This window comes from Epinephelus lanceolatus, chromosome 6 (assembly GCF_041903045.1).
Source record: "Epinephelus lanceolatus isolate andai-2023 chromosome 6, ASM4190304v1, whole genome shotgun sequence".
Lineage (NCBI taxonomy): Eukaryota > Metazoa > Chordata > Actinopteri > Perciformes > Serranidae > Epinephelus > Epinephelus lanceolatus.
This window is the reverse complement of record NC_135739.1, coordinates 2,905,643-2,929,335: the sequence shown is the minus strand read 5'-3', so window position 1 is coordinate 2,929,335 and position 23,693 is coordinate 2,905,643. Positions and strand designations below refer to the sequence as shown.

Genomic DNA, 23,693 nt, shown 5'->3' with positions numbered 1-23,693 from the left:
ATACAGCCTTTCTTTTATGAAATATAATGAATAATAAACATTTAACTGTGTTTCTTTTCCTTGTGTTTATCCATCAGTGATGACAGAGGAGCCATTTGATCATTTCACTGGTCTGACTGTATATAGTTTGTCCAGATTACGGGGGCGTACATTAATCGCAGATCACGCTCGCTGATTGGCTACAGCGATATTTACCAGCCGTCAATCTTCACAGATCTCAACGCTGATTGGTTACTGCCTGTATCGAGCCTGCAAGCACGTCAACGTCGAAGAACTAAGAAGCTGCGCCATTCTCGTACATTTTACGTCCTTTTAACGGTGCAAAGGCCGTCACGGCTCCCGTAGTGTACGTATTTGACGTTAGAGAGCTACCTTTTGGCAGCAGGTGAGGTCAAATGCAGAGGAAAGGAGCGGAAGAGGTTTGCTGACAGGTGGAGGAAAATATAGCTTTAACCTAAAGAGGAACAAATGGACGAGAGTAAAACGGCACTGACGGAGAGCCTCGTAATATGGGTGAGTTTTATTTGACATCTTAGCGTGACGGGAAGGTGTCGCGTGGTACGAGGAAACCATGGAGGCGGTTTGGTTTACCTGTTTGTAGGTGGTGGGGGTGGGGGTGGGGGTGTCAGCGAAAACACTTAACAGCCGAGAGAAATCAAGGAAACGTGACGGAGAGACGGTTTTAATTCAACGGTCGTCACATAACCGTTATGACGGAGATTAACGTCAGCTTCAGCTGTTATTAGTTTAATAATATGCTGCATGCTAACTAAGTGAGCAGCAGGGTTAGCTTAATACACATAAAGTTACCAGGTAAAGACACAAAGACAACAGTATTCTGTAGTTTGGTCGATCCTCGTCGACTGCTAATCCAATTAACCGGGATATATTCGTGTAATGTCGCTCTTGTTAACCTTATGTAACTGATGAAGCTAATGTTAACAGTTAAGTACCCTCATTTAGCATCAGTTGCCTTCACCTGCTCCTCTCCATGGGTGTGAATCAACGGTTTGTTTCCTGTCTTGGCGTGACAACAGGTTCATTAGATCTAAGTCCTGTATCTAAGCCGCATCAGTTACCTTGTTGAACAACACTGTTACTGTCTCACGACTTAATAAGAGGTGAGATTAAGTTAGCCTGCCACAGTTACATCCCAGAAACCTGTGTGTCCAACTAGGGAAAAGGAAACACTTCCCAGTCAAAGACATTTCCTTTCCATTCAGTCAAATATTATACTTAAGTAAAAGCAGTAATACCACAGTGTAATCTCTCACAAGTAAATGTTGTGCATTTAAAATCTTGCTTAAAGTGACTCTGGAAATTTTACACTTTTCTTTATTTAGGTTAAAATGCTATTAATAAGCTATTTATACACAATTCTTATGTGTACATGTTTTACTTTTGTTTTTTAGACAACATGCCTCTGATTTTTTATTTCTATATTTATATGTAGGCCTACTTTATATATTGTCTTATGAATTGTCGCATAATGTATTCTTGCATACTTATTTCTATAATAATAATATCTCTAATGCCTTTATGCCTATGCATCTGGTAACGGTTAGGCTTTCAGCAATTTTATACACTGCTGCATTTCTTAATCTATAACAGCAGGCTATAACATAATTCATTACTAAATTATATATTTTTTTAACAATTAAAACTGAAAATATTGCGATTATTTTGACAGGTATTGCTTTTGTGATATAGTTGCGATTTTAGTGGGAATGATTATTTTTGCTGTTTATTTTCATTGAAAAAATATAAAACTAATGATATGATTTTTACTGGGGTCTGTACCAAACATCTGGGACATGATTTGTAGCCTGTGGCCTCTGTGTAGCACCCCAGTGCTTCATTTATACAGTTTTTTTGTGACATGTTTTACCTTTATCAAAAAATTGCAGTTCCTGTAATTTGGATATTAAACGTGGGCCATAGTGCGATTTCGATAATATTTTGATTACTCAATAATTGTGCAGCCCTAATAACAATCTGAATCTACAAACTAGTAACTAAAGCTGTCAAATAACTGTAGTGGAGTACAAGTATTTACAAGTACCTTGAAGTTGTACTTAAAGAACAGTACGCAGTTACATTCCACCACAGGAAGCCAGACACATAACTATAAAAGTTGTCCTCAAACAGTGGACTTACTTTTAATATAAGATGTCAGTGTTTCCATTTGATGGTTCATTTTGAAATAACACTGTCACTGGCTGATGGGAGTGAATGTCAGAGTGGCAGCCTTTGGAGCGGTTTTGTTATCACTGCAAACTGCAGTTTGTGTACAGGACACGGTTTGGCAGTTTGTGTTTGAGTAAAAAGGATGTCAGCCCAGGTCGTCACACCTACCTTACACTGTGGCTGCCACTTGAATTATTCACACCTTCAAAGCCTTTGTCTTTATCGTGGTGTCTTTGCCACTTTTATCTGCAGTCCAATCTGTCCTCCCTGTCCTCCATTGTCTCCGCTCCTCCCTCGTAGTGGTTTGAATGCAGGTACACAGCACCTCAGCACATCTGCAGTGTTGTGGAGTAAATCTCCAGTGACAGCTTGCTGAATGCAGTGTGCTTCTGCATGTCACCACCTCCCCAACAGTGTTTTATTCCCCCGTGGAGTGTTGACCAGTCCCCATGACGATGCTGTGTTTTGTGCCTCTCAGCTGCAGACCTTCAACACTGCTGCACCCTGCAGAACAGTGGAGGAGCTGACCACTGGAGCGGCAATATCTCAGGCACTGAATCAAATGTGAGGAAACACACACACACACACACACACACACACACAGAGGAATACAACATATACTGTAGGTCGTCCAGATCTGCCCCATTAATCATGATATCTGGCTCCTCTGCTGATACAGTATTTATTCAGAGCCAGTCTGGTATGGCTCAGATAATTCACATCACATGTGGCCTTGGCAAAAAAGCTCACTTAAAGGATTTTGTTTGTCACTTATTCAGGGAAAATTGTTGTTTATGGTGTAAAACACTGAAGCACAAATGCTATTGGATGGTTAATTTCTGGTTCTCTTTTTTGTGCAAACCTTTTTTCATTTCTATAGATAATGAAATGAAGATCAAACAACAACGTCTTGTTTTTAAATTCACCAGTCAGCGCAAGTAGTGATTCAAAAAGGTCTAATGTAGAGGAAGGAGATAAGACGCTCTCCTCAGACAGCAACCTTGAGATTTCACAATGCACTAAAGCTGCATTAGAGAGGCATGTTGTGTTATGACTAATTGATGAGACTTTGTGAGAGACAAAAACTCTCTCTACGTTGCTTTTACTATCACTGTAGGAAAAAAAAGTGCAAGTAAAAGAAGGCTGAGAGAAAGCAAACTGCAACATTCAGTATTATCTAGAAGAATCTGACCTTGAACGACACACAGTCGCTGAGAAGTCACGTGTGGATGAACTGTTGTTCCCATCTGTGTGCTGCAGAGACCCAGCATGGTTCACTGATGGATGGCTCGGCCGTATAAAAACAGATGTTGAGGAAAACTGGAGACTGAAGGTACAGAGCAGTGCTGTCCTCCCCGTCCCCCTCTCTGACTTTTCTCTTCATGTTTTGCTGACCCCCCCCTCCACGTGTGCTAAATCTTGTGTTTACTTCAACCCTGCCAATCTGTCCTTGACACTGACCTCCTGCCTGCCCCAGGGGTGCTGCTCCTGGCTTAGCCCGCACTCTGACCCCACGTTCTGACTCCTCTGGTGAAATGTGTACATGTATGTTTGTCTAAATGTGTCAGCTGTATGTAATGTAATTCAAAAAAGAAAGTGCACGCTGTTCTCGATCCCTCTGTTTCACTCTGTTTCCCCTGTTGCTGTTTTTCATCCTCAGTCTTTCACAGAAGACATTTTGACATGCCGCAGTAGGAAACACACAATAATAAAATGAATAGCGGCTCAGTTCCATTTAGGTGCCTCAGTTTAAAGGTCCTTGTGTTGTGTATGCAGGGCTTACTGGGACAGTAGTAGAAAAGAACCACCATTAATGTTATTAATAACCTTTTCACCAAAAACAAGTCAAAATGTCTGCTGTGCAAAAGGCATGTTTTCACTGTGTACATTTAAAAAGTCTTGATTTTTATTATGGCATGAATATAAATTATGTTTGAAGTGAATCTCTTGTGATTTTGTCGAGGGATGCACAATAACATCAGTACATTATCACTAATGTCGACTTTAAAATGAACTATTAGAATCGGCCAACGTGTTTTTTCTTATTTTACACAATGCATGAATATGACTAATACGATGTTGATTCCACTACAGAAGAGACTTAATGATGACTTATATCAGCATTGGTTACCGGCCAAATAAGTTGTTATATATCAACAAATAAATCCAATATCGTGCATCCATAATTTGTCCCCTTGGTCCCAGTTTTGACGATAAACTAAGTTCCTAACATTTTATAATCTTGTGTGTGATCTCAGATGAACAACCTGAAGAAGATCCTTCAGATGGTGGTTGATTATTATAATGAGGTAGGTTGTGGTCCTGTACAGCATTCTCCTTGTGTTTGCACAGTTGACAGGTTATTTAACACTTACTGTGTGCAACAGGTGGACTCTTGCGTGTTTGTTCAGTTCATGTGGGAGTTGTAGTATGCACTGTTGACGTAGTGCCCAACCCCAGGAGCCTAGTGTGCTGTTAAGATCAAAACAAGCATCGCGCAGTTCAAGCCTGATACTCAGTACATCCACAGTGGAGTTCTAAAGCCAGCACTTTATATCCACTTTGCTACAACACACAACTGACATATTTTATTCAATAATCCTTGTATGCTTACCATATAATAGAAGATTTAAAAATACTTTTAAAAGCACAGTCTGACACATGTGAGGACAACATGAGTTTTTAGTGACAGACTGTAAGATTTAGCAAAGACCTGGGATCTTGCAGGGTCACTGTTTGCAAGACTACAACTTGATTCCCATCCTACTCCTGGTGAAAAATATTAGGCCAAAGTCCCATTAAGAAAAATAACATATAAACAACTCCTAAAAAAATATCTTATTTAAAAAAAGATGTAAGATTTCTCACTATAGTAAGTGCTGGTTGGTGGATCAGATACATGCCGAATTAAACACGGACTCTTATTCACTCTACAACCCAAGCTTATTCATGTTCTTGCGCTCTCCCGGGATCACGTTCGTGTTTACTGTCTACCTGGTTTGCTGCCTCCTGTTTGGTGCGGGAGAGAATGGTTGTTCACAATCTTCACGTAATTAAACTCCAGTATTTACATGAGCAAAGACTAAAAACTTAAAATAAAATTCAACATGTTAAATTTTGTCATGAAGGACTAACTTAAGACGGCTCAGACTGAGTTTTGAACCACCTTACACCAAATGATTGAGATCATGGAGGTGTGCCACAGCTCTAGTAAAACTCTCATGATTTTATTACAACACTGGAAATTTGTCTGCAACAGTAAAATTGCTTGTGAAGTTGTTTGGCGTCAGGCCGGCATTAGTCTACCAGAACAGCTGTTTACACGTTGAGCATGTAAAATCAGTGCCGTTTCACTCACTGTTTTCTTTGTTCCACCAGGTCTTAGCCCAGGAAATCTCAGACTTCCCTTTGCCAGATCTGGCCCTGGTGGCAGAGCATTCGGACCCCGTGGAGCTGGGGAGGCTGCTGCAGCTTGTGCTGGGCTGTGCTGTCAAGTGTGAGCGTAAACAAGGTATGTGGCCGCTTCTGTGTTCGGCACAATTTTGTGTACACAAATTAGACACAAACAGATATCTGCAGTATGTGTGTGGTGTACAGAGTAGAGAGAAAAGGAATTGTCCATCAGAATCCAGTTGGGTTAAGGCCCGTCAGCTGAACAATGTTTAATTATTGCCCTGCCAAGTCTCTGACAAAGGCAGAGTCCATCAGAGAGCCTGGCGGGGAAATCAATGTCAGTAGTGTTACATTTGGAAGTGGGATGCCAGTGCTGAAAAATGATAAACGCTGCAGTCAGCGTGTGTAGTTCATGAATCTCTCATTCTGTTTACAGAATACATTCAGATCATCATGACCTTGGAGGAGTCTGTGCAGCACGTTGTAATGACAGCCATCCAGGAGGTCAGTCCATCTTAACACCAAGTGTCTCCCTCACTCAGATTAGAGATGTTAAAGATATCTAGTACAGCTTGGCTCAGCAGTTGTACATTTTTGATAACTGTAGCTGTCTCAAAGGCACAGTAGTTGTTGGTGGGGGGCAGAGGGCATACTGCTTGTGTTCAGGTAAAATAGGTGGAGGCTTTTCAGCTATTCTAATGAGTGTGTGTGATCCATAAACCCATTTTTCCTCTCCAGCTCATGAGTAAAGAGATCATGGCCCCATTTGGAGCAGAACCATCAGGGGACTTGGAACAGCAGGTCAGTGTTATTACGACAGAGACTCCCAGCTGGGAAATCTCCTTTGTGTTTGAACAGAGTTGGTACTGTCTGCTGTGTGAAGGCCTTTACACACCAAGGCTGTGTTTTTCTCTTGTGTCTTTTTAATCCATCATCAGATAGAAATGATTGCACACAGGAACCTTGCACACTGAGTCCAATGCATTTTATTGTTCTATTTTTTTTCCAAAAAATTCTCAGTACAAAACAAAATGGAAAGACACATTTGCTCCCTTGCTTCTCTCCACTGGAGGCACCTCCCTGCCTGTCACCACTCTCTCCTCCTTTCACCTCCTCTCTACCTGAAGTGGCTGAGCTGTCCTCCCTCTCTGTCTCTGTCACTTTCTCTTTCTCTGTCTGCATGTGCTCTTCAGCCTCCTTTTTATCCTCCTCTTTGTCGTCGTCATCCACCTGAATATTACTGTCTCACCTATTGTAGGCTTTCTGAGTCACAAAATAATACTGTGCACTTCCTCTCTTTTGTTGCAAATGTATGTCTCTCCTGCAGGTCACATTTTTTTCACTGCCTCTTTGTCATACAACGCTCTAAAGGGTTTTGATGGATGCAAAAAAACCGCAGATAATTGAACCTGTTCTGAAAACTCTGATGGATGAATTTTCGGAGTTTCGGAGTTGGTGTGTAAATGTGTTTGACTGAACATGAGGTCATATTTATTTTTCAACATGCAATGATTTTGGATGAAAAATAAGGACTTGGTGTGTAAAGGTCTTTATTCTCTAACTGAGGGAATTTAAATTGTGTGATATTAAAATTATTTATTATAATTACTAGTCCGTACCCACTGAGTGTGTTTGGGATACAGGTCATAGGAAATTGCAGATTAAATAGTCAACTGAACCCTTTAAGAAGAGCAATGTATTCAGACAGAGTTTTTGTGAATTTGATAGTATGATTGCTTTATTGAAAGTACAGTAGATTGACCACGTCAGTGAGTAGAAAAACGTGGGACAGACAGAATGACTGACTGACAGAATGACACATTGACAGTTTCTGTGATTATGTACAGCATACCATACCATGACTTAGTCATACCAAACATTAGAAACAACCCCAACATTGGTCCACAGGGGGAGCCACAGCGATCGGTCGCATTTTAGCCATTTTGAAGCATTTTTCTGTTGTTATAGCGCCACCCAGTTGCCAATTAGAGTTAAATTTCTCCAGTCACCTTGAGGCGTCCTGTTCTACATATCTACCAAGTTTAGTAAAAATCCATATGGCGGTTAGGCTTAGATAAGAAATGAGCTCTCTAGCGCCCCCATTTTGTTTGATGGGGTCAATAATGGAGGGGTCCCCTCAGATTATGTGTGGTCATATGCCTACAAAGTTGCGTGGTGATGGGTGAAACCCTTGAGATGTTATACACCTTTATGTGATGAGCCACGCCCTCCGCAATATTCATTGCCTTATAGAAGCTCAGTTTTAGTAAGTTTTCCAACTTTTGCCAAGAGGGAACTTCAGATATTGGTCCCTAGATTATGTTCACCCAGTTTCATGCAGATCGCTCAAACTTCCTAGGAAGAGATCCATTTGATGTGTTTTTCAAAAAATTCAAAATGGCGGAAAATCTATATAAGCGGAAGTTATGGGTTCTTGAGGCAAATGTGTTCCTCATGAGGAGAGGCATCTCTGTGCAAAGTTTCATGTCTCTACGACATACGGGGCATGAGATATGCCCATTCAAAGTTTGACATTTCAGTGGGTTGCTATAGCGCCCCCCTTTGGCCAATTGATGTAATATTGCTTCATTGGCATCCTCCCATGACCCTCTACCACTGTGCCAAATTTCACAGGGATTGACCAAGTCAGTGAGGAGAAAAACGTGGAACACACACACACACACACACACACACACAGGGTTTTCGTCATTATATAGTGAGATAACCTAAATCGCTCCAAAAAGAAACAAGAATCCCTGAAAAGTACATAACATTCAAACATTAATGTAATGATTAAAATGATTTAAAACAGCTTATTTTGTATCACCAACAGTCATACAGCCTACAGGTTAATTTATTATGATATATGTTGGAGAAAGTAGATCCTCACCTCTTGAGAGGCAGTACTAGACTTGAGCGGTATCACAGTATTAAGTATACTGAGGTATTTAGAAATCCCAAAGGTATGATTTTAAATACGAGTAAAACTTACAGAGCTCCTCTCTTTGTTGAACTGATATGGAGACACTGTTGTTAAGGTGATGCAGTGCACAGCACGAGCCACCAGAGGTCAGTCTCTACTGGTGTAACAGGTAGCTGAGCTGAGAAAGGTGGCGAGTGGTGGGGAGAACGTTACAGGCCTTGTAAAAAGCTGGTCAGCAAAGGCAGAGAGAAACAGCGAGCATGTGTTCACGTCTGACTCTGTGAAGTACGGGTTTATTATGAACAAACCAGAGCTGGTGATTGTTGGAGCAAAGGGACAACGAACCAAGTTGTTTTTTCTGAGTTTTACTTTTTTTTTCTTGCGGGTTTGAAAGTGTGTTCTATGATGAGGTAACAAGGAAATTATCGTAGTCTTAGTTTGGTGAAAGAGAGAAACAAGAAGTCAGAAGGTGTCTGTTGTTTTTTCTGTTTAATGAGGAAAATTGATGTAACGATGTTCCTCTTCTTCACATATGAGCTTGTTTGGGGGGGGGGGGGGCGTCTATCACCAGCAGCTCAGCTTTTACGTTTTGGTTTTTTTGTCTGTTTACACAAATACGGTCATGTACTGTATACCGTGCAGAAATGTCAGAACGGTATGAAAAAATACATACTACCCAAGCCTACCTAGCAACTGAATGAAAAATGTAATTAATAATCAAAAAAGCTTGGTAACTCTCGGTTGGTTTGTCAGTTTATTAAAGGGAAATTTCGGTTTATTTCAACCTGTCTCCTATCGTCCTAAATTTGTTTCAAGTGACTAGTGACATAAAAATAATAGTTAGCATGTCAGCCGTTAGCCTAGATACAGCCGGGGCGCATAGTTGCATCAGACCTGTTAAAACGTAAGTGAACGGGCAACCTTCAAGTGCAAAGTTAGTCCACTAAACAAGCTTTTTTTCCACAAAGACCGCCTCATATCTTTAGGATAAATGTCAGAGAACATACAGAAAATGACATGTAAATGTGCTGTCTTACCTTACCGGTGTGGTGCCATGTTTGTTGTTTACCATTTAATGTTAGCTAAGGCTGCAACCGGTCCCATTCCTTGCAACAGAGGCATTCCTCTTCTGTGGGCACTGGGGCACAGCATTCACAGGTACATCACCAATCTCCAGAGCTACGCAGCCTTGCAGCAGCCATTCCTCCTCTCTCGTCCTCTACCTGTTGCGCCTCTCTCTCTCTCCTCCTCCGTTCTTCAATTTCACGAAGCTCTTCGTCAGTGTATTCTGGCTCAAATAAATAAGGGCGGCCATCAAACTCTGCAAAATCAAATTCCTCCTCCACAAAGTCGAAGTCTGGCAAAAAGTCAGCCATTATTCTATAAATCTTTCATAAAATAAATGAATGAACTTTTCAGGCTACTGTCCGGTTCTGCCTTCCAGCTGTTGCTGCTTGTTCTCGCGAGATTTCAGGCACGGTATGAGATCGCTGCTTGTTCTCGCGATATTTCGGCCACGCTTTGGGAAGCAGAGGTAAACGGTAAACACACCATAAGGTAAGACAACAACTCTGAAGACCACCTAAATGTGGAATGTTATTATATAGGCTTTCCACATCGAGAGTCGATGGCCGCCCTTATTTATTTGAGCCAGAATACACTGACGAAGAGCTTCGTGAAATTGAAGAATGGAGGAGGAGAGAGAGAGAGAGAGGCACAACAGGTAACGTTAGAGGACGAGAGAGGAGGAATGGCTGCTGCAAGGCTGCATAGCTCTGGAGATTGGTGATGTACCTGTGAATGCTGCGCCCCAGTGCCCACAGAAGAGGAATGCCTCTGTTGCAAGGAATGGGACCGGTTGCAGCCTTATTTTCAAGGTCTGGATGTGACCGAGCACGAGACACCTCCACCTGGAGTAGTATCCAGCTGGGCTTTATCTAGAGCTCGCCAGATATATTTCAGCCGCGCTTTGGAAAGCAGAGCTAAATGGTAAACAAACATGGCAGCACACCGGTAAGGTAAGACAACACGTTTACATGTCGTTTTCTATATGTTCTCTGACATTTATCCTAACGATATGAGGCGGTCTTTGTGGAGAAAAAGCTTGTTAAGTGGACTAACTTTGCACTTGAAAGGACGCCTGTTTAATTAAGTTTTAACAGGTCTGACGCTACGGCTGTATCTAGGCTAACGGCTAACATGCTAACTATTATTTCTATGTCACTAGTCACTTGAAACAAAATTAGGACGATAGGAGACGGGTTGAAATAAACCGAAATTTCCCTTTAACTTAACCCGTCAGCTCTAATGTTCTGTATAAACTGCATAAGTCACCAGTCTAACATTCAGTCAGCATCTCAGCTAAAGTCAACATTACCATTTCAAAGGAGTCACTCCAACCTGGAGTATCCCATCACTGAGGCGTTTTATTCTCCCTGATCTGTTTGACCGCTGTGCAGAGAATCCCAGTGCTGCACAGCTGCCTGAACAGGCAGAGGGTTGGCAGGATGAGTCCTCTGTAACAGGCTTGACATTGAGTAAAAATTGAGCATGAATTTTCATAAAGAGGAGGTGACGGTTATGAAAGTGTGTTAAAACCATTTGAGCTTTCTGAGCAGCAGAGTGTTGCAGCAGAACCAGTCGATAAGTTGAAGTGAATGTACGTGTTAGTTAATTCTGCTTTTTCTTCAGCTGAAAAAAGCCCTGGAGGAACTCTCTGAACTTGTGGCAGAGAAGGAAGCGTTAGCCCAGCGCTGTCAAGAGCTCGACGTACAGGTGAATTCAAACTTACGCACACACTACATTAATATACATTATATACATTGATGTGATTCATTTACAGCCGTCTAGCCTCAGTGCTTTCTGTAGGTTTGCCGATATTCAGCTTTTTATGTCCACACACACACACACACACACACACACGTGCATGCCTGTGGTACAGTATAAACAGGAGTTGTGTAATTCGCTGTGATGCTCAAGTCCATTGTCTGGAGCTGCTGTGGCAGAAGGACTGTGGGCTTAGAGTCTGGGATCTGCTGGTCCCACTGTGGCACCCAGCCCATGCTGTGCTGCTGCTAGAAGGCCTCACTCTTTACTGTACAGGCAGGCTACACGTAGCACAGCCACTGATCAACTGTTCAACTGGACTCTCGACAGATTGATTTGTTCTTTCACCAGTCTTGCTCATCTCTTGCCACAGCCAGGTAAGTCCAACACGGCTGACCATCCGACCAAACTAAACCCTTCTAAACCGGCTGCTCGAATATTAACTCTAACTCAGCTAACAGATGGCTCAGTCAGGATTCTGTTCGAGACGAGTCACGCAATGTGTTTCTGTTTGTAATATTTTGTGGTGATCCTCCAGTAATTCACCCGGGAACATCTGTCTGTCATAATAACCATTTTGTCATCTTCTTCTGGTAAAAGCAATGTTGCATTATTTTGTAATGCATATTGTTCTGTGTGAGACTGTAAGTATAGTTCATAGAATAAGAGATAAATAATAGAATAATAGAAAGATAAAAGATTTAATTCCTGTGATAATGATGATCACATCTTGTTATCATTTACAGAAATGATTCCAAGCAAACTAAACACGAAGGCAACAATATGAATGATTGAAGTTTATTTTACCTGTGTGGGAAGTTATGTCCATTGTAACGCTTTATATAATATTATCATATTTTACTGCATAGAATACACACCAATCAGACATAACATCATGACCACTGACAGGTGAAGTGAATAACACTGATTATCTCCTCATCATGGCACCTGTTGGTGGGTGGGATATATCAGGCAGCAAGTAAACATTTTGTCCTCAAAGTTGATGTGTTAGAAGCAGGAGAAATGGGCAAGCATGAGGATTTGAGCGAGTTTGACAAGGACCAAATTGTGATGGTTTGACGACTGAGTCAGAGCATCGCCAGAACTGCAGTTCTTGTGGGATGCTCCCAGTCTGCAGTGGTCAGTATCTATCAAAAGTGGTCCAGGGAAGGAACAGTGGTGAACCGGACACAGGGTCATGGATGGCCAAGGCTTATTGCTGCACGTGGGGAGTGAAGGCTGGCCCGTGTGGTCCGATCCAACAGACGAGCTACTGTGGCTCAAATTGCTGAAGAAGTTAATGCTGGTTCCACCGCTGAAAACGGCAACAATGGGCATGTGAGCATCAGAACTGGACCACAGAGAAATGGAAGAAGGCGTCCTGGTGTAATGAATAGCATTTTCTTCAACATCACGTGCATGGCCGGGTGTGTGTGTGCGTCGCTTACCTGGGGAACACATGACACCAGGATGCACTATGGGAAGAAGGTAAGCCGACGGAGGCAGTGTGATGTTTTGGGCAATGGTCTGCTGGGAAACCTTGGGTCCTGCCATCCATGTGGATGATACTTTGATACGTAGCACCTACCTAAGCATTGTTACAGACCTTGTTCACCCTTTCATGGAAACGGTATTCCCTGATTGCAGTGTCATGGTTCAGGAATGGTTTGAGGAACACAACAACCAGTTTGAGGTGTTGCCTTGGCTTCCAAAATCCCCAGATCTCAATCCAATCTAGCATCTGTGGGATGTGCTGGACAAACAAGTCTGATCCATGGAGGCCCCACCTCGCAACTAACAGGACGTTAAGGATCTACTGCTAACGTCTTGGTGCCAGATACCACAGCACACCTTCAGAGGTCTAGTGGAGTCCATGCCTCGATGGGTCAGGACTGTTTTGGCAGCAAAAGGGGGGCCTACACAGTATAAGGCAGGTGGTCATAATGTTATGCCTGATCGATGTCAGAAAAATATTGTAACTTAAGTCATGATATTGGTTTGAACCATGTAGCTCTGCCGTAGTTAAAGGTTCTTTGTAGATATTTTGTATGCAGGATTTTTAAACAACGACGAGTTAATGTCCGACATCAGGGAAATGATGGGTGAGAAGTCAAACTAACTAACTGTATATTAACATGTTTGCTTAAAGTGCACTTTGTCTGTGCTCTGCTGCCAGCATGGATTAACTGCACTGTTTGCTTTAACAGCTGGGAGAGGAAGAGAGTTGTCTGTCGGTGTGTCTTTTGATGCTCAGATGTGACTTTGTTGCTTTGCACGAAATAATTGACCAAAGAGAGATTTAACATCACAGTTTCTTTCTGCTGACTCGACACAAATATTGTGTTTGTATATTTAATTCACCTTAACTTTGTTAAAATTGTGTCACTTGTAAGAGTCGGTCCAAACCTTATTGTACCTGGACAGGTGGCGGTTCTTCAGGAGGAACGGAACAGCTTATTGGCTGAGAATGATGTCCTAACAGACCGAGCCAATCAGCTGGACACATTTGACGACCCAAGCACCCCCTCAGGAAGAAAACACAGCCAGCTGCAGCAACAGTTAGAGGCGCTGCAGGAAGAGAACTTCAGGTGGGTCTCGATCTGCTTAGCAACAACCTTGTTATGGGTGTAGAAGTCTTAACAGTTATGTGTATGTGCACGATTCAGGCTGGAGGCTGCCAAGGATGACTACCGGATCCACTGTGAAGAGTTGGAGAAGCAGCTGATCGAGGTTCAGCACCGTAATGACGAGCTCACCAGCCTGGCAGAAGAATCTCGAGCCCTCAAAGATGAACTGGACGTTCTGAGGTTTGTGTGGAATAAACAACCACTTTCTTTCTTCAAGGAGCAGCATACAAACATCTTTTGTTGCCTCTAAATGAGGAACTAGCTCTTCAGTTAGGTGGAGGAGGAAAGTCAGCTCATGATTTCACTGATTAGCCCCTCTCGTCTGGTTGAGGGTTTGTTAATCAGTGAAATTAGCTGATGTTTTGTTTGGCTGGAACAAAAATCAGCATTCAGATTTCTCTGCACTGACCTTGAGAGAGTAAGTAAAAAAGTAAAGTACTCTTCAGATTGTAACAGTTCTTCGTCTGTGCCAGTGGAGACCAGGGATCAGACCCTAAAGATAGAAAATTCCTTTTCTGAAAGCAGTTGGAGTCATAATTCTTAGAAGAGAAGAGAGAGAAGTCCTGCACACTGTTCTTAAACTTGCAATAAACTTTATTGGAGATGCAGTATGACATGAGCTGTCAGACAGTTCCACAGGCTGTGTGCATTCAGCCAATTGGAAGGCACATCACACATTAAAAAATAGACCTTCCACTATCTACAGTGAACAGCAACTACATCAATTTACACACAAACATGAATTACTGTAAATAAAACTCAAATCAGTGTATCTAAAATCATCTCTTCCATAATGACACTAATAATAAGAGACTAATGGTAGATCTCAGTATCATGATTTCACTGTTTAGGCGACACCATGAATATACCTCTCAATAGGCAGTAAGTTACTATGATATAAAATAGCCCATCTAATCACTAGATGGGAAAGAAAATAGAAAATATGTGTTATGGAAAATTTCATAGAATCTCCCAGTTACATAAGATCAGCCTCACCTGAAGCCAGGCTCAGACGACACGAATTATAAAATCCCAACCAATTTTGACATCTGGTTGCAACACACAAACTTCACAGATGTTCCTCTTTTTAATCTCAAACATGCTCGCACTACAAGATTTGAAAATAATGTTGTATCACACACTGCAACATATTATTAAGATTGCAGTTGCAAAGGGAGCCTGAATGCACCACCTCACATGATCTCATGGGGGAAACAGGTGTAAACAAAACAGAGACTGAGGTGGTGCGGCAACGTGCTGTAATGGTAACAATGTTTTGCATTTAAAACAATAAAAGCAGAAGGCGAAAGAGTGTGGATGAGAAAATGGTTGGGTGGATGCAGTTAACACGGGTCTACTCTATTCATCGGTGAGAACTGTCAGTTTTAATACCTGATAACAGTAGTATGCTTGCTAACGCTAGCTTCAAGGGCTCGAATGTTTGCCATTGCATGGCAGCACCATCAGCTTCTTAGTACTGATGCAATCATAACTCTAATCATCCAGATTTCATATCTTAAATATCAGACATGTTTTTAATTATTGGGACGGCCCCAACAAGTCTGGGAGCAGTTCTGGAGGTTTAGGACTGTATCTGTAAACCTCACATCACCAGATAATCTGGGCTGAACATCAGTAACGACCAAGGGTCCAGACCGGATTTCTGCTCTGATATCAGGAGGTGTGATTTAGGGATGAATAGATGCAGAACTCCTGTAGTCTGAGCCTGGCTTGAGGAAGTGTCAGCTGTATCTGTCTGCTGAATGTTCTTTGTCCGCCAGTTTAACCTGATGAAGGTTTGACGATTGAAACGCTGTACGTCCAGTAAAGATTATTGTAAGTAAAAAAGACAGCGTACATGTCTTCTCATAGGCCTTTACAATCACAATCCAGTTATTAAGTGACAGCTTTGTAAATTTACATAATTCGTGTATTTATTTTGTATTCATATACTGTAGGAACTGCTCAGACCGTGTGGTGATGTTGGAGGCCTCAGTGGATACATACAAACGTAAACTAGAGAATTTAGGCGATCTGAAGAGGCAGATGAAGCTGCTGGAGGAGAATAACATGACCTACATGCACAACACTGTCAGCTTGGAGGAAGAACTGCGCAAGGCCAACGCTGCGCGTGCACAGCTCGAGACCTACAAGAGACAGGTAAATTATATGCAAAGCACGGTTGGGTTTTAAATGGAAACTCCACTTTGAAATACAATTCCTATGTTACAACTCTCACAAGGTACACATTTTATTTAATAGTATTTTCACATGCTGTCTCACAGGTCCAGGAGCTACACAGGAAGCTGTCGGAGGAGTCGAGGCGAGCAGATAACCTGGCCTTTGAGATGAAGAAGTTAGAGGAAAAGCATGAAACTGTAATGAAGGAGAAAGAGGTGAGGCAGTGTTTGAAATGTGTCAGGAGGACTCTGCAGAAGGATTTAGTTTACTCTAGCTGTAACATTTTTTACTAACATTTGAGCTGTTGCTTTAACACGTCTTCCCCTCCATTAGAGGATCATCATCGAGAGAGATTCTCTGAAGGAGATCAACGAGGAGCTGCGATGCACTCAGGCTCAACAGCACCAGCTCTCCCAAGCAGGTGTGTGACTGGGTAGTCATGTCTGACAGTGATAACGCTGCTTTGCCACTCTGACATTAACACGCACATGTTTATTTCATGTAGGGATGATTCCTTCTGGCAGCCCCAGCCACGATAATCTGGCGGCTGAATTAATCCCCATTGAGTACAGGTAATGCTTCTGACAGTAAAGAGCTTGTTTACTTCCTGCTTGAGTGTAACGTGGGAACACTGACCTTGTATGTGATGTTGTTCAGAGAAAAGTTCATCAGGCTGCAGCATGAGAACAAGATGCTGAGAGTGCAGCAGGAGGAGTATGAGAGGGAGAAGATCGCTGCACTGCAGACCCAGCTGGAGGAGGCACATAAGACACGTAGTGAACTGGACACTGAGAACAGGTTAGCAAAGTTGATCTCTCTTCGTAAGTCAGCAACAAGTCGATGTGATAGATGTTCATTTTCTCCCTAGTTATTGACTGTTTGTTCTGTTTTTGCTCGTATTCTGAAAGACAGTATTCCTACTAAGCTGTTTAGAAAATATTCACCAATATTCCTGTTTACATGCAGATATGCATACTCCCATTAACATGCTGTAGCATGTCGTTTATTGTGTCAAAATATTGAAAAGAGGTGCTTCAAGAGACGCTTCTTTGCGTCAATAATTGATTTTTTTATTTTTTATTTTCCATCATTCGCGAACTTGCTCAACAGTGTCAACACAGACTCTCTTTTATTTCTTCAGCCACCTTCTTGAAGAGGACGGCGTGGTGATATTTGCATATATCTTAAAACACGTTAATATCCAAGTCTTTCATTATGTTAAAAAGTATGTTTGTCTTTCTCTTGTGTGCCATCTCTACCCCATCCTTCAAAGTGTCAGTGAGTTGCTTTGTGTACAGCGTAGCCTCTGATGATGCACAAAGCCGACTGTAAACAGGCCATGTGTCACAAGCTGCGGTAAAAACCCTAACGGAGATGCACATTCTGAATCCACTGTATACACGTTCAAAGAAAAATCTTAACGCTTCATTCGGAAATCATTCAGAATATGCTGTTTACAGTACCAAACACTTCAAAGCTTGGAAGCATCATTCATAACACGGACATTCAAATTCTAAATCAACATACGAATGCTGCGTAGCTTTTTTTCATGTCTGTTCATTCTGTTTAAACGAGGTATTTTTACACAGCTGCAGATAAAGATTAGGCTGCACTAATTATTAGTATTACGTTATTTATAGAATTAGATTCCAGCTCTGGCTGCGTAGGATTGTTTCTGACTCGTGTGATCCAAACATTTCCAATACCTCCAGTGTGTTGCGGTCCTAAAGTGAGAATATATCAAGGAAAATAGATGCAATCATTTCCAAAATTCACAATATATTTTTATCTAATGAAATATTCTTCTTCTGTCCATATATGTTTAAATTTAGCCTTTCAAAAACAACATTTTCACTGCAGTCAACGCACAGGAGACACACACCTGTATTAATGGGGCGGTCTAGCAGCATCTAATATGAAGAATTACTTAACTCAAATTGAGTAATTTTTTCAGGGTGATAATGTCATAAAATATAAATGCAGACATTTTAAAATCTCAATAGAAGCTTTAAATGAAAAGGTACAGCCATAGTTCCTTCATGAATTTAATCCGTTAATGTTTCCACGTCTTCACGGTGATCAATCTGCAGGTTGAGTCGAGAGCGGGTCAGTGAGCTGCAGCAGCAGGTGGAGGACCTCCAGAGGGCTCTGCAGAGTCAGGCGGCCAAACCTGATGATGTGAGTGTGCCAGGAGTGCTGGCATCCCGACAGAAAACATCCCACAGAGTTAATCTTATTAAGCTGCTCAGACTTGTGCTGGCACGGCATGACGGAAAGAAATCACATTTGTTTCTGTTTTCAGAATGTTAAACTGATTTAGAGGTACTTTTTAAAAAAGATGTTTATTTTTTGTTCTGCAATTAATGACTTTACCAAATGTAACCTTTGCACTGTGTCTGTAGAAGCTTTAAAATCTTTCTTTTCTGTTTTTCAGTCAAACCTGAAGCGGAAACTTGATGCGCATATGTAAGTGTGACTTATGTGTCAGTTCTTGTGTGAATGTAGAGAGATGTAAAACTAGTGTGTGTGTTCTCCAGTAGAGGGAGGTAAAGAAGCAGCATTGTCTCCTCAGGGTTCAGCTGAACGAGGCTCAGGACGAAATCATGAAGAAGAAAGAGCTGCTGGAGGACCTTCAGCCTGACAACACGCAAACCTGTAAGTTTCCAATCACATGACTAATGTTGGCAATATGACACCACTGATGTAGCCTCGTCTGCAGCGCTGCATCAATACACAACATCACAATATAACTGAAGTGAGACCTCATAACTTCTGTCTTGCATCTAAGCCTTGAAGCTGGATGAGCTGATGGCTGCTCTGAAGAAGAAGGATGATGACATGAGGGCCATGGAGGAGAGGTACAAAATGTACCTGGAGAAAGCTCGAAATGTGAGTGCTAAGAGATCCATTTTGCTTTCGTCCTTCATCCGGCTCTCTCACTCTTACAGACACAAAAAGCGATATAAGACTCAAACAGATATGACCACTCTTTCTCAGCTGTTTGGGCTGAGAAAGCCATGTGTAAGTAAGGTAAAGGAGGTTGTTGGGTTGGTGCGGGGAGCAGTGAGAGCTGGCATTAGGGGAGTGTCTCTGGGCCGCTAGAGATCACTGTGAAAGGAGGTTCCCACCTGATGACCCCAAAGACATGTTAGTTATCACTGCTCACTGGTCTGTATAGTTAAGCCTTGCCATATTAGCTTATCATAGGGCTTAGGAGGTTATTCACTGAGTGCTGATCCTTTCTCTAGAGCACAAATTTCTTGTGTTTATTTGAATCCCCTTCCCATCCAGATCACTCTTTCCTGGGCTGTTTTGGGCGAGCAGGAGAGACGTGCGTTTTTGTATCTGCAGAGCTCCAGGCTGCAACTACTTAGTCTCTTTTTGCGACCGTGGAGCACCAGTGCAGCTTGCAAACGTTATAAATAAATGAATAACCTGGAGTGCTGTTAGTTTGCTTCCCGCTCACAGTGTATGAATCCTTATGTTTAGTGGAGCCACTGTAACGGTTGAATTTTTTGCTAAATGCTGACTATTGACCGCAAGCTTCAAGTTCACTTCCAGCCTGAGACGAGCCGTGGGTTTCAGAATGAAAGTGCCGCTTTTATTGATTTAATTCCAACAGCATTTTATTTAACTTTATTATAACAGTACTCATTTAACTTATTGTAATAGATAGATAGATAGAACTTTATTCATCCCCAAAGGAAATTCAACTTAATTTATACAGTAACAATACTTTATTTGACTGTGTTGTATCAGTGCTTTTATTTGGTAGATTAACTTTTTAGTAGTCTACAGTAGTTTAGAGGAGATTTCAAATATCATTGTATCACAATATAGCCTAAAAATATTGTCATATTATCGATAGACCATATCCCCCAAATGTTACTCAAATGTTATGTTGTTAATGGCATCCATTAAAACATGAGGTTGAGTCCAGTGATTTGATCCTGACTTCAGAACTGTTCTTCCCTCTGTGCTTGTAGGTTATCCGTGCATTGGATCCTAAACTAAATCCAGCCACTGCTGAGATCCAGGCTCTGAGGAACCAGTTAGCGGATCGGGACAAGCAGATTCTCAACTTGGAGGTAAATCTGCTTTTTGACTTCACTGAACATGCAGTATTTTTTAAAAAGGGCTGTGTTTCAGACTCAACTCATGTTTGGTTGATTTGCCTCTGCAGCGTCAGTGTGAGCAGGCCAAACTCAGAGAGTATGAGGAGAAGCTGATCGTCACTGCGTGGTATAACAAGGTAAATGAAATCAGATTATCGGATGTATATTCTGCCTTTTAAGACCTTATTGAAACTCTAAATTTGTCCCTCCTCAGAGTCTGAGCTTTCAGAAGCTGGCGATCGAATCACGTCTCGGTGGCTGCACCTCCTCCGTGCTGTCCCCCGGCCAGTCCTTCTTGTCCCAGCAGCGGCAAGTCTCAAACGCCCCACGCCGGGCGCTTTCCATCAGCGTGCCAGCCACTACCTCTAAGTAGACCTCGTCAGAGAGCCAAATGTCTCACCTTTAATCAGTGAAGGGAAGAATACTCTTCCTCCCACCAGTGAGCACTCAAGTGACCTTAAACACATCTGCTCTCAGTGCTTCAGGAGGGTCACGGACGAGCTGATTGGGATCAATGAGCACTTACTTTTCAAACAAAACCTTATAGGTCACATACCTGACGTTACAGCAAACTATCCCATAATACACTGGCTACAGGCTGACCTTTCATAGAACAGAAACCCACAACCTGTGTTCACCTCACTAGCTAAAGTAGCGCACACTGTCCCTTATTTCCCTTCTGCTCCGTGTGTTTGCTTTGCCAACTGCAGACTCGGCTGAATACTTGCTGTAATCAATCTAGCCTTCACTCTCTTACATCCTGTCACGCTGTGTACTTGAACAGGAAGAAGAGAAATGTAAATATATGCTTAACTGTTTTATTCAGAATTGGAGCCCATAATATATATGAATGTGATTTTTTTAAAAAGGGTTACTTGAATGCTAAAGCCAACTAACTTCAGATGATTGTTGATGTATAGAAAACAGAACCATCATACTATGCAGTTAAAGGAATACTTCACTCGCAACACAATCAGTTGTGTATCACTTACTGTACTCAACCTGTTACCATGAATTGGTGAAGAACACTTTGTTTTTCTCACGTGCCTCCACAGGGAACAAAGATTTCTTGATGAGTAAAAGGGGGCCTCATTTAACAACAGCAAAACAATATCAAAACATTAAACTCGTGCAGTATAATCCAGGTCTCATTGATCCAGTTATATACTCAGTGCTTCCCAAACACATGCGTTTTTGCTCAAACTGTTTAATCACTTCTGCATAAACAGTCTCACACAGCTCTGCTCTTGCACTCCATTAGGCAGAGTTCAAGCGCACATGCCTGCCCAGGCGCACTACTCATCCATCCGTGTGTGAGACTGTTCTCTGATATAACAGTGAATACTTACTGTGACCGTGTTTAAAGATAGTGAACATTGTGCAAAATATTGTCAAACAGCAGTTTCACTTCAAAAGAATCTGTGTCAGGAAACGTGTGGATGAATACACATGTAATGACCGTGAGAAGTAGACTGACTGAATGTGGAATAACTGAGCCATACTAAGATATCTGAGGCTGTTCATCTGTTTTGTAAAGGGATGAACGTCTACTGAACGTACCTGTAATTCTTAAAAATATTGGAGCTGGTGGTACCTATAGGTTATTGTACGATGGTTTTATTGGTTCGGCGCATCTGAGATTAAATTGGGCTGAATGTGGCCCATGAACTGAAATGAGTTTGACACCCCAGGTTTACGCGTAGATGTTTTAAAAGAAAAAATGCATGTGTTTGGGAAGTATTGATCGTACGACTGGATAAGTTAGACTTGGATTATACTGCCAGGTTGTGTTTAAGTTTGTAAATCGATGTTTTGATAAGTTTTGTTGTTGTTTAATGCAGCACCATCTTTACTCCAATTCATCAAGAATTCTCAGTTTTTAGGCCGAGTCCACACAAAGGTTTTAGGTCACTGAAAAAAAAAAACCTTTTTGCAAAACTCCTTCCAGGGTAAAGACTTTCAGAAACTGAGAACACTGAGTTTTTGTCTTGTAATGGCAGTGTGTGCGGTTAACTCCTTTGTCAGGCCTAACTTACATAAATGAACTGTTACTTTTCAACTTATTTGGGAACAGCGGGACCAGGATGCACCAACAGAGGTCGCTGCTCCAGGTAGCCTTCCTATAACAGCTGTTTTTCAGGCTCCAGATTGGCCAACATCATCCTTAGGGTTATGGTTGTATCCCCACCTGTAGGTTTGGCATCTCCTGACAGCTCTTCAGTTGTGTTTTGCATTTTAATTTGGAGATTGTTTTTTTTTAGTTTTTGAGAGCAAAGAATGGAGAAACCTAATTTTTAAAAACACCCATGCTCATGTGGATTAGGCTTAGATTCCTTGTTTACTGTGAAGCCATGCGAGGCAAAGTGTTCGTCACAAATCCAACTAAACACACAGTGTGTATAGATATACAAATGATCATTTTGTGGGTGAAGTATTCCTTTAAGGGGGAACTAATGTAATCACGCAGGAGACTGACTAAAAGACAGACGTGCTTCAGATTTCTTTGAGAAATGGATTGCTATATTTGGTGCTGGCCACCACCTGCTGTCAAGCATCAGACATCAGTCAGTTTACTAAAATGAAACAAGCACATCATGTAAAGCTGTGAAAATCCTATAAATCATATAAAGTGATCAACGTCTGAGGTGCTGCAACAACAAATCCTACACAAGAAATCCAGGACGAGTGTATCTCATGTATTTTCTATACTCCTAAAGTGTGATTTGACTTCCTTACTGGCAGCATGCTCTAAATGAAAACTGGCAGGCCTTTCTATTCACTAAAGCTCTTGAGTAATCAAGTCTGTGAAGTTGTACAGCTGTAATGTAAACATGATTTAACACCAGCTTCTGATCCGAATATCAGATCCAGGTTAAGCTTTCATCGGTACCTGCAAATTGTAACTTGAGAATTTTAATTGTAGTCGATATTGTATTTAATCATCGACGTTTTCAGGCTGTTTTAGTGTCAGTGGGAGTTCAGGGTGAAGAGCGCTGTTAGAAGCTGCTGTTCTCTTTGATATTGTGGGTTATTGGCTGTCCAACCCTCTTCAAGTTAAACTGCACTACTTTCACACCATGAAATGGCTGTTGATTGTCACTCTGTATGTTTGCATTAACACTAAAGAGGCATTCTGTTATGATGGTTTGCCATTTGTGATCTATATGTCGAGGCGCTTTTATTTTCCTTTGCAGTGGATGATTCTCGTAGATTGCTGATTTAAAAGCAGTGTCATTTATATGATGATAAGAAGTACAATCAGACGTAGCACAGCACAAGGTGTTGTATGTTTGTGTGTAAATGAAGAAAAGTTGAGGAAGGAAGTATGAATTTTCAGGAATTTAAGGAAAAATTAAAGCCTTTGGTTTTGTTGTGAATAAATGAATAAATAAATAAATCCTTTTTCTAAAAATGTGTTTTACGTCCAGTAGCATCAATCTC

At 41.6% G+C, this 23,693-nt stretch overlaps 1 protein-coding gene across 1 annotated transcript; it reads left to right on the top strand.

Moving 5' to 3' along the window:
* Nucleotides 1–360: 360 nt before the first annotated feature.
* On the top strand, nt 361–23,664 carry hook1 (hook microtubule-tethering protein 1). The gene is made up of 22 exons (XM_033622113.2): nt 361–513; nt 2,666–2,751; nt 3,448–3,520; nt 4,446–4,496; nt 5,566–5,698; nt 6,017–6,084; nt 6,319–6,381; nt 11,195–11,278; nt 13,754–13,917; nt 13,996–14,136; nt 15,915–16,116; nt 16,242–16,352; nt 16,471–16,558; nt 16,643–16,709; nt 16,795–16,935; nt 18,228–18,315; nt 18,572–18,603; nt 18,710–18,792; nt 18,926–19,026; nt 20,124–20,225; nt 20,321–20,389; nt 20,467–23,664. Exons 1-22 carry the CDS (start codon nt 469–471, stop codon nt 20,623–20,625), a joined length of 2,151 nt encoding a protein of 716 aa, XP_033478004.2. The 5' UTR covers nt 361–468; the 3' UTR covers nt 20,626–23,664.
* The last annotated feature ends 29 nt before the right edge of the window (nt 23,665–23,693 follow it).

Coding starts and splice junctions, on each gene's coding strand:
- hook1 (XM_033622113.2), top strand. CDS start 469: ATGGACGAGAGTAAAACGGCACTGACGGAGAGCCTCGTAATATGG. Junction 6,382..11,194: donor CAGGGGACTTGGAACAGCAG/GTCAGTGTTATT, acceptor CTTTTTCTTCAG/CTGAAAAAAGCCCTGGAGGA. Junction 18,316..18,571: donor AGGCGGCCAAACCTGATGAT/GTGAGTGTGCCA, acceptor TCTGTTTTTCAG/TCAAACCTGAAGCGGAAACT.